At 41.0% G+C, this 11,778-nt stretch overlaps 1 protein-coding gene across 1 annotated transcript; it reads right to left on the bottom strand.

Moving 5' to 3' along the window:
- Positions 1-1,801: 1,801 nt before the first annotated feature.
- On the bottom strand, positions 1,802-10,061 carry LOC129099912 (uncharacterized). The gene is given in 18 exon segments (XM_054609347.1): positions 1,802-3,253; positions 3,256-3,579; positions 3,997-4,104; positions 4,249-4,300; positions 4,391-4,459; positions 4,570-4,721; positions 4,832-4,877; positions 4,955-5,002; positions 6,311-6,492; positions 7,801-7,867; positions 7,970-8,038; positions 8,141-8,286; positions 8,602-8,704; positions 8,791-8,874; positions 8,969-9,078; positions 9,185-9,289; positions 9,413-9,455; positions 9,645-10,061. Coding segments are annotated over 18 exon segments (2,445 nt in total). The 5' UTR covers positions 9,732-10,061; the 3' UTR covers positions 1,802-2,603.
- Positions 10,062-11,778: the final 1,717 nt, after the last annotated feature.

The raw sequence follows: 11,778 nt of genomic DNA, 5'->3' as shown, positions 1-11,778 counted from the left end.
TCCAGTCGCATTTTGCAGTAGGCAAGCGAGCATGCTTTTATGAGTATTCTGATCCCACAATCCTTTGCACAGAACATATTTGAGCAAGAGGGTCAAAATGATAGGTGGCACATTATAAGGATTTAGTATGTCCCGACTGAACGCATACTGCATGCAACAGTATGTACTTTGTAAGGGAAGTTGCAGTAAATACTAAAAGTCAAAACAGAAAGAATGCAATCTGAAATGCAGCTTCAAACTTTCTTGGCATACTTAATAGTGTGGTAGTGTGGGTATTGGAATGCACAGTTAGTATGAGCCAATGCATAGTAGGTCAAATGCAGTATGCCACAAATATGAGGATGTTCTACTTAATCCAAACCCAAAACCAAAAACAAGCCAGTGTACTGGCTATTCTGAACAATAATCCTTTGTGCAGGACATATATGAGCAAGAGGGCCAAGGTTTAGGATGCAGCATATCTTTGGTTCCAGTACCCGTACTACCAGACAAATATTTAGTATGATCCACACAGAATCTCAAATGCAGTATGCTGAAAAGACCAGGATGTTCTACTAAATCTGGTCGTATTTTGCAGGATTGCAGTAAGGACATGCAAACTGGATGCAACATTCTTTGTAAGGGCAGGTGCTGTATGTACTAAAAGTAAAAATAAAAAGTATGCGATTTGGAACGCAGCTTTTGTTTACGATACTGCATTTGACTTACTATGTATTGGGACATAATAAATATTTTTCTGGCACACTAAATAGTATGGTGGAATTGGAAACGGCACGCACAGTTGGTGCCATTGACCAAGCTGCATTATTTGACGCACTGGTGTGAGAATTTTTTGGAAAAGGGCATAAACCGCATGTCTGTGCACTGGACCATTAACGTATACCGACATTATTTAAGACCATTAATGTCTTCAATTTATGTTTAAGCATCTAACCAGGACTTTTACAAAGAGAGAGTGGGTGGAGGTTCAGTCGATCGTTCATCTACATCAATTTATTATCTGTTGCAGGAATTTAAACTGTGTCACTTTGGTTACATGGTTGCCCCATTAACTCTAAACGACCTTTGCACCCAGTTATGAATACAGGCTGTTGTTTGAATGTTTTCAGTTAGAGTGTTGAAGTTTAATTATTAACGTCTATCAAAGTGAATAGGTCAGTTAAGTCCTCTGTTGTAGATAATATGTGTTCTTGCTTATCTGCGGTACGTTATGGAGCCTGCACCTGTGTTAACTGTGAGCCTGTGGTCCTTTGCTGTGAGTAACCGTAAAAATGCAAAATCATTTTAAAATATATCTGGCTGTTCTCATGACGGCCAGGTGCCAAATTAGCTCATAAACTCTACAGTTCAGCTCTTTATTTTACAACCTCATTTCAATACATTCCAACCGACAGTGATCTATGTAGGGGATAGTAAAATTCAAATTTATACTGTAAAATGTAAATTTTTTTCATTTTATGACCATTCTCGGGTTAACTTTCTCAAGTTCTGTTACTTCTTGTGATTTACACCTTGTATAGACATCATTTTTTTGTTTTTGTCAGTCAAAGAAAACATATGGAAAGTCTTTCTTGGTTCATTAATCACACCAGAGGAAGTTTCTCTGCTACCATGGAACTAATCTTTATATGCTGAACCTGATGTATTGGCAGTAATGGGAGGTTCCAGGGTTTAATCTACTGTGAATGATGATTCACTTACCTTGGAATCCTGTCAAGCAGGTCCCACTACTCAGAAATCTGGAGCCTTATCAAGGTTGTGTTTGTAACCTGTGTAACTAATCTGAATGAATGAGTTTGAGAAAACACACAAAGCTTATAAAACAGAGACTCTGAATGCTGAAAAAACAGATTTCATTAATATAAACACAGTCTTGTCATATAACATTACTTCTGTAGTCTTTTTAAAAACATATACAGTATATATATTCAAAACATTTTTAAAATCACGCTTGAAATGTAAAACAAAGAAAAGAAACTGGAAGGATTTGTACGTAGTTTTGAAGAAGTAGTATGTGTGCACATATTTAATAACAGGTGTTCTATAATAAAATACAATAGAAGTAGTGCATGACCACTTGATTTAACTGTCAAATGATCAAGCACACCTGCAATTCACACTGGATATGTTCAGACGGCTTTGGCTCAATGTTCCCGTTTATAAAATTCCAAGGAAAATGTGCTTGTTCCTGTATTCTGCAGTCATAAACAAAAGCCCTGCTGTTAGTTTTTAAACATTACATGTACTCATGAAGAGTGGGGGTATAAAATTTGCAAACAGATTTTTAGTAAAGGTTGGCATATTTACATACAGATCACAATGCAGGTGCTCATTATGGCTTCTGTCAAGAAACACCATGAAAAGCCTCTTTGAGGGGCTAAGTGCAGGAGAGTCCAGTTAAGAGTATGTTCCTATTCAAAATATGCAAAACAAGTGGTGTCATTTTTTTTCCACATGATGTTGTCAAGTTATGAAAAGTTGTTTGGAAGCGATCGGCTCTGAGGCGCTCACGCAGTGGAACACCGGCTCCCTTGTCTCGTGTTTACGTGTCATGTTCCCAGCAGACCAAAAGTCTGTCCCCATCAGACACGTGAAACTTGAGATTAAAGTATCTCTGCTCGCCATGGCGACCCGTGGAGAGGCTCGTGCTCGTGTGCAGTGCCGGGCCCCGCCGTGTTGGACGCCAGCGGCAACTTGAGCCGGCTGCAAGTCTTAACCGACGTCGTTTTCAGTGTTGATGCCACACTCGGCCCTTGCATTTTCTTTCCTTGCATCTGAGGCAGCAGTGTTTTTAGTCTGTTTGTTAGCTGCTTTGCCAGCCATATAGACAGCACTTTAGACAGGAGTCTGGGCCAGCAGTGCCACCTGAATTTACCAGTTTCTGTTTGTCTTCTCATCCCCCCCAGCTCCTGTATCAGACCACTGAAATCCTGAGGTAAGCAGTATCGTGGGACCCCTCTGAAGGCCTTTGGGATGTCCCTGCTGTTGCAAAGGCCTTGGAAGTTAACAAGGGCCACTCCTTGACCTTTGCACTCCTGCAGCGCCCCCTCCAGGCAGGCCAGAGCAGCCTTAAACACCGGTGCTATCACCGTAGAGGGCTCCCTCTGGATGTTCCAGTCTTTATCATCACATAATTTCACACATCCTTGAGCTTTCTGTTTTTTGCATATACCCAGTCTTCTTCCATTTAGTTCTAAATGCTCTTCCACCTCTACTTTTATTTTCTCTGCTTTGCTGTCATCTTCCTTTTTCTCTCATTCATATCCGTGTTTGTCCTCTCCTCCCTCCACTTCACATAGGTCATCGTGGCTTCAGGACTCCAAATAATCAGCACTTTTCCTCGTGCCTTACGCACGGCCTCCCACTGCCCATACAGCCAGGGAAGTGGACCCAGATCTGCCACCCCAGTCCCAGTCCTAGTCCCAGCCTGCGTTTGTGAGCTTTGGGCCCACAAAGCCATGTGCACTTTGGCACTTAGCTCCCCCTGCAGGATTGAGGCTAATGCACACACAGCAGATATGTGGGCTGACTGCTCTGAAGAGCACACCAGCAGGACGGGCTCCTGGATGCAGAGCCAATCTACAGATATGGGAAAAGACAAGGGGATAAGAAATATCTACTTTTAATTTTTGGGCTGAATTCAAATTCTTCATTTAAAATGACTTTAAACTGGTTATGGAACAGTGTCAATTTAATTCTCATGCCTCTGTATGACCAACATAGGTAAATGTACTTGAAACTTAAATGTGCTTGAAATAGGTACTACAAAATGAGAGATTTTCTAAAGGGACCCTGGTGCTGGGAAACACTATGCTACTATGTACTTTTGTCCACAGGGACCACAAACATCCACACAAAATGAAAGTTCTTTGTAGTAGCTTTGAGATTGTAAATTTAACAACGTTGCGTTAAGGCACCAATCAAATAAATCAATGATTTACAACTTGAAGATGGCGACATGCAACCACTCAAAGACAAAGAGGCAGCAGAACCAACCTGCAGCTCTACTCTTGGTGAGACGCTGGATCAAAATTCCAACTAATGCAGCAATACCCATAAACACCAAAGCGGCTACAGCATACAAGCCATATCTGTAGTGCGTGTCTGTAGAAACAGAAAAGTGGGTGTTTATTCTTTGCAGGAGTTGCTTGTGCATACATGCATTCATTCATTTATGAACTAATGAACTAATGAACTAGAAGTTAATGTGATGGTTCACTTGAGATTGTTTATCTTAAGTAGACTCACAGTCGGGACAGAGAATCCGTCGACCGTGAAGAGCAGGATGTGACTGCCACACCTGCAGGAAAGCAGATTGAAAGAGTGACAAGACGGAAAAGGTAACGCATCGTGTCGAGAAAAACAACTTTCCCTCAAACGTGCACATTACCTGCACACATGGCTTCTCTGCAAGAAAGTGAAGAGGAACATTTATCGTTGTGTCAGCAGAATTCCTTTCCTGTAAAACAAATAAGAAGAGTCTCAAATTTACTCAAATTATCAATAAATACCATCTTTTTCTGTCTCTCCTTAGCTCGTTCTCTGTCACAAACACATACGTATGCTTACCCTCTTCACTGAGTGGACTTGCCCCACGGGTTTACATCCCCTCTTATCAAGGACGCAAAGTTGAGCTGAGAACTTTGCAGGAACAGAAGAGGTGATATACAAAAACAAACTCTGCCTGCCCGGTCCGATGTTCACCTCCCAGGAAGGCTTATCTGTGAGAGACAGAGGGGAGACAGAGTCAAGAGATGGAAACAGACATAGAGATACATTGAGACTCTTCACAGCTATAAGAAGAAAAAAAAAAGTGTGTTGTTTGACTCACCAGCATCAAAGGGGCAAGTTATATTATGGCTGCCTTGTAGAGAAAACTGCATAAAAGAAAACAGAAAAGTGATATTCTGCAACTAAAACAAAGGAAACTGGGCCGCATTTTGCTAATTCTCACCTGCACACACATCTGAGGGTGTTTGTCCCACGCAGTTGTGTTATATATCTGTTGAGGAGACACATTGGGTGTTTATTCATTTAGATTCGGAGTGTATCTCCATCTCTACATCAGTCTTTTTTAATTATTTAAGACCCTTCACCACCAAATCTTTTGACTGCAACTTTTGGCATTTCTCCAGACTTAGCCAAAAGCAAAACTGAACTTAGGCTTGCTCACTTAAGTGGAAGGACTCCGCCCCTTCATCACACTCACAATGGATTAGACACATTATATTTTATACTCCCTGTTTTTTGGTTGTTTTTTTTTACGTTTTTATCATTTTTATAATATAAATATTATTAGTTTTAAAGTTCCTGTCTTATTTATTTATTTATTTTCTATTTCTATTATTTTTCTACATCTGTTAGTATCAAAGTATACTATAGAAATGTTTTTCTGTATTGTTGTCTTTAATTTAAACTTCATTTTAGTGTATTTAACATTCAGAGCATTAATATAGCAGAAAAAACCTTTTTGTTATGTCAAGATAAAGTGGATTAATGTCTACCTGAGCCGAGAATGAAGGCTGTGTTTGTTTGTGTGTTGTTATCTGAGCTTCTCCTCTCTTTGTTGACATATCCAGGCCAGCCATGTGTTCATGCATGTTAGTGCATGTGAGCGCACAACCTCTGGTTAGTTCAAAGCTGCTGCTCTGTACTGCTCTCATACGGCAGTTACAGCTTATTGCAAAAAGTTACTCCTCATTTTTTGTGTGCATTTTGCTACAAAAGCCAGCAACACGTGTCCATTTCTGCTTATTACATGCATACGCTCTTTCAAAATAAACTTCCTTTTTCGCAGAAATCAACTCAGTTAGGTTTAGGCAACATAGTTAAAATAACTACAGAGGTGCTGTTTGTGACAAATAAATAGCTTGTAGCTATTTGAGTGTTCATTTGTCTTCATGGTGTAGGTTTTATCACAATGCTGACTCTGTCCAGATGTACTTATATGCAGGTGATTTAACTAATTAAGTGGCTCTTAAAACACTTTGGCTGCACCGGCACGCAGAACGTTTTGTAGCATGTTGGGCAGCCTATATAGCACCGCATCGCTCCTTCTCAATTTTAAGGCCACCAAAGAGGGCACTTCATCACGTTTCTCTATTTAAGTGCATCCTAGAGAGCAACATGTAATGTTTTCTCCATTTAAAGGCAGCCTAGAGGGTACTTCATCATGTTTTCTCCAATCACAGGCTCCCGAGGAGGTGACTTCATCTTGTTTTCTCTTCTGTAAGGGCAGAAGAGAAAACAAGTAGCTACAAATGCTAAATGAGACCAGTCTGAATACCAATAGCAGTGGAGCTTAACCTACCAGCTCTGATCCTTTTTCCATCTCCTCCAGGGTGGAGTTGAGTACAGGTGTGCAGAGGTGTTTGTGTTGTTTCCAGCAGAGGGAAGCGGAGATCTTCATCTCCACGGCCGAGCAGACCGAGCACCATGTCACAGTTGACTCATGCAGTATGACTTCAGAGGAGCGCCAAACATCTGTGACATCTGTTGAGGAGACGTGGACACAGATGACAACAAACTCCACGACAACAAGGTGTGTGACGGTGGTTTGTATCCCAGGATGCAGTAAACCAAAATCTATGATACGAATACTGTTTCATAGTAAACAGTATCAAACTGATGCATGTAAAGAATAAACACGTGAAAGGGACATTTACCCAACATTTCTTTCTCACCCCTTTCTGGTGTCACGCAATGCAAATAGTTTTGGTTTTATGTGCTGAAGTTTGGGAATATTTGTCTCTGAAACTTCACCCGCCATCCCAGAACAATCCAGGTGAATGGAATTAAAAGGGATAGTACAACAACTTGGGACGCTTATTCACTGTATTGTAGTGAATTAGATAAAAGTATATCATCTAATTGTATCTGTTCAGGTAATATAAAGCTACAGCCAGGTGACTGTTAGTTTAGCTTATCATTAAAATTGGCTATCCTTGCGCTGTGTGACAGTTCTACGACGGGGTTATTTGCTGGAACCATTTCTTTGCCAGGACAGAGCCTTTTAAGAGCCGTGCATACCGTTTCCGCCCGTCTTTGTGCTAAGCTAACTTAACTAACTTCTGGCTGTAGCCTTTTATTGACCGTACAGATACAAAATCTGTATAGACAGGTCCATTTTTCTCTAAACAAAACGCCCTATAATTAATTCCTATATATCCCATTTAGCTAGCTCTGTTTTCTTCCCTGATGTCTATTTGAAAATGTAGATATTTGAAAGGAGACTACAGTTTGTGCACTGGTTTACAGTACACAACATATAACATGTACTGTAAGCTCTGTGACCAGCAGTGCAGCTTTGAGGGATTGAACCCACCACAAGTTAGAGATTTTTGGCTATTTTTTGGAAAAACAGCTAAATAAGTCCCATTTAAAACGCTCTTCATTTAAAGCTCAGGTCACTAAAGAGGCATAAAGGCCAATTCCTGCTCATTTCCTGTGTTTTCCTGTCGTGCATCGCATGTGGACTTCATCTGTCCCGTCTGCAGGAATGGGATAACATACTGCAGAGTCATACTTCTCAGATTAGCTGTATTTTAAACAGAACAATAAATACTACAGTGTGATTGTGTGTCGCGTTAGATATGGACACATAGAGAAAGACCTAAAACTGGTGTTGTCAAAGACTGCAAGCCACCACCCAACAGACGGAGGGGAATACCCATTTTGTTTCTCTGAATCATGAGTCAGAGCATTTCAGTCATCAATTAAAAAAACTGGGGTGAAATGTCAAAAGATTCCGCACAAGATGTTTTGATTTTCACTCTGACATGAAGCATCCGTCACACTCACCTGATAGGCTCACGTTTCGAAATGGGCACTTTTGATCTCGTTTGGAATCTAAGTTGGTGTAGTACACCTGTCAGTGCAGACAAGACATGTACAAGTGTGACAAAAAAATTATGATTTTACAATATAATAATTTTGCCTGTATAGACAAAATACATAGAGCTTAAAGTACCTCCACACACACACAGGGAAGCAGGTAAGGGACGTTAAGAAGAGCGAATTGGGACTGAGATGGATCAATCTGAAAAAAAAAAAAACATCATACAAATATGTTTAAACTCTCTTTAGTGCGAGTAAATAAAAAAAAAGCACATGTGCAGATAAATGTGCCTCTGATACTTGCAGTAATTGGTTTGGAGTCCTGTGCCTGGCAGGGCCCTTTATTGTTTTTGTAACACCATCTGGCGAAAACTTTGTCTCCGGGCTCCACGGTGACAGAGATGGATTTTGACGACTGGTTCCCAGACAGATAAAAGTCTGGCATGGGATCTAAGTCACACACACACACAAAAAAAGAATGCTACAAGATATAATCATCACTGACAGGTCAAAGACAGAGGTGATGCATCGAAGGAAAAACTTGCATAAGTGGGTGAAGTTGAGAAACAAGTGTTTTTCCCAGGGATATAACGTTCCCATTCACAGGCCATGATTCATAAGCATGAAAAACAAAGTGAATCAAATGCTGGAGCCTTCGCAGTCAACAGATTTCTGACAAAGCAAAGGAAGATCAATTGTAGCAGAGAGGGAAAACAATGAAACCAAAGAGGTGAAACGTGATGCCAGGAATCCTATATATGTTACCTGGCACTGTGTAATTGACACTGCAGTTTGAGGATGCTGATTTGTAGGACGCAGACACAATTGTTTCTGCTTCAGCATTTAAAAAAGCATACGACAGCTCCCACTGTAAAAAAAATAATAATACACCATCATCATTGGAATTGCCTTCATAGCAGTACGTTTCAGCCTAAAACGGTAAAATCATCTCACCAGAGCAAAACTGTCTTTGCCATGTTGCGGAGTGTCTCCCCAGTGACACTTGACGGCTTCACCCTCCTTTCCCTTATTGTTACACTGAGAAGGGGAGAACAGAGAAAGAGAGATGACACCATGCTCCACCTTCTTAAACTACTATGAGCTCGTAATGAGATATAACATGAGTGCAGACCTTTGGGAAGGTGGAAACCTTCTGTTTCTTCAAGAAGGGCCTGATTATCTTTGACTCTCTTTTCTGCTGAAATTCTGAGAGAATTTCAATTTTCGGGGCTTTACAAAAATCTGGAGGAAAAAGCAGTGGGACATGTCAGACACGCGACAATGACAGCGTTAGAGGTGATGAAAGATGAGAAAATGAACTTTGCAGCTATAGTTTTGATTCCCCTACCTTCAGCCCTCATTAAGACCCGGACGGTGACACGTTCAGTGTAGATCTCCCGATGGACAGAGGTCACGACTGAGGTCAGTTTCACAGGACAGCTCGCCTCAACATCTGTACAGATAAGTGAAGAGCATAAGCACAGCTGGAGACACATGTGGCTTCCAGTTCCACATGGAGTCACTGCCATGGTGATAGGGCCTTTAATGTGATGAGATACCAAATCACAAAACGTACCATTTTGGATCCCTATTCCATCTTTCTTCAAAAGTTCTTTTTTCTAAAAGTAAAGACAAGATAAAGACAATTAGTGAAGGAAATGTCAAGCTTTCACTTCTGGACATGATTTTATTACTCTATCTTTAATTTAAAAAAAACACAATAATCCTGTAGTGTTCAGTTAGTATTTTGGATGTAATTAACCTAATCTTGACATATTAACAGAGATTAATCATTGTGTTAGACTCACATGACATGTCATGGTGCATTCCATCAGCAGTGGAGACACCACGATGGCGATGAGTGCCAGCGCGGTGCCAAAGCGCATGATCAACATGAACTAAGAACACATTGAAAGTTAAAACATTAAAGGTTGGCATGAATAAGATCCAGGGTGGTGTGCCCTCACGAGGCAACAGATCTGGTCCATGAAGCTGTTGTTCTGCTGTTGTTCTGCTGGCACACACGTGCGCAGTATATCCTCAGCGCGCTCCGGTGGAAACGACAGATATGAAAACTGTCTCGTGTGTTTTATCAGCAAACTCCAAGTAACCTCCCTGTTGACATTTCCTCAAGTCTGGCCAAACACCTTGAGTGCGTTTGTGTAAATGACATTACACACACACATCTAATACAACAGGGAGAAAAAACCCTGCAGGCTCAGCAGCATGGCAGCTCATATTTATGGTCTGTTTTCCTTTCTTTCTTTTTTCTCAAGGTTAACGCCTCCTCAGCCACTACTGTTTGCTACGAGGAAGTGATGGCGAGGCGCACACACACACACACACACACACACACACACACACACACACACACACACACACACACACACACACACACACACACACACACACACACACACAGTGCAGGTACAACTCCTCTGAATGGTTTTGCAATCATGCTCAAACTCAGCCTGTACGCCTTCTGCCTTACACCATAAATACAGTGCCCCTTAAAAAAAAAAAAAAAAAAATATATATATATATATATATCAATATCAAGTATTTATAAAATGTAATATGGTATTTACGTTCTTAAATATGACCCCTAAATCATCACTGGGGGGGGATATACCCTAGTATGCCCTAAAACATGATAAATGCTCTCTGAGGTGGCCATCCAGTAGAGAAAACATATTGAAACTCTGTAAGGTGCTTTTAAATGGAGAAAGCGGGATGAAGTGCCATGGGGTGCCCGTAATTGTAGGAAACTTAATGAAGGGCCCTCTAGGGTGCCCTTACAGTAGAGAAAACATGATAAAGTATCCTGTAAGTAGCCCTTTCAGTGGAGAAAGCATGATCAAGTGCCCTCTAGGATACCCGTAATTGGAGAAAACATGAGGAGGCCTCCTCTAGGGTGCACTTATAGTAGAGAAAACATGACAAAGTATCCTCTAAGGTGCCTTTACAGTAGAGAAAACAAGATGAAGTAACCCTTAGGGAGCCTGTAATTGGAGAAAACATGATGAAGTACCCTCTAGAGCAGTGGTTCTCAACCTTTTTTCACTGATGTACCCCCTGTGAAATATTTTTTCAGCCAAGTACCCCCTAACCAGCGCAAAGCATTTTTGGTTGAAAAAAATATGTAATACTAAGCACCATCAGTGTCTGATTTATTAAACTGTCAACACTGAAGATTGCATTGTTGCATTGAATTCAGTTTATGAACTTACACTTATATTTTATTGAATATTTATTAAATAACTATTTGTAAAGGATTTTTGAATGGATGCTAATTTAAATATATATTTTTTAAATCTCACGTACCCCCTGGAGTGCCTTCACGTAGCCCCAGGGGTACACGTACCCCCATTTGAGAACCACTGCTCTGGAGTGCCTTTAAATGGCGAAAACGTGATGAAGTGCCCTCTAGGGTGCCCTTACAGTAGAGAAAACAAGATTAAATCACCTCTAGGTAGCCCGTAATTGAAGAAAACATGATGAAGTATCCTCTAAAGTGCCCTTTCATTCGAGAGACATGATAAAGTGCCCTCTAGGGTGCCCTCATAGAAGAGAAAAAGAGATGAGGTAACCTCTAGGGAGGCCGTAATTGGAGAAAACGTAATGAAGTGCCCTAGGGGGCCCTTAAATGGAGAAAATGTGATGTATTTCCCTAAAGGGTGCCATTAATTGGAGAAAACGGGATGAAGTACCCTCTAGGGTGCCTTTATAATAGATAAAACATGATAAAGTATCCCCTAAGGTGTCCTTTCAGTGGAGAAAACATGACGAAGTGCCCTCTAGGGTGCCCTTACAGCAGAGAAAACAAGATGAAGTCATCCCTAGGGAGCCGGTAAATGGAGAAAACATGATCAAGTGCCCTCTAGGGAGCCGGTAAATGGAGAAAACATGACCAAGTGCCCTCTAGGCTGCCCTTACAGAAGA

This window comes from Anoplopoma fimbria, chromosome 12 (genome assembly GCF_027596085.1).
Source record: "Anoplopoma fimbria isolate UVic2021 breed Golden Eagle Sablefish chromosome 12, Afim_UVic_2022, whole genome shotgun sequence".
Lineage (NCBI taxonomy): Eukaryota > Metazoa > Chordata > Actinopteri > Perciformes > Anoplopomatidae > Anoplopoma > Anoplopoma fimbria.
This window is presented reverse-complemented; position numbering and strand designations above follow the sequence as displayed.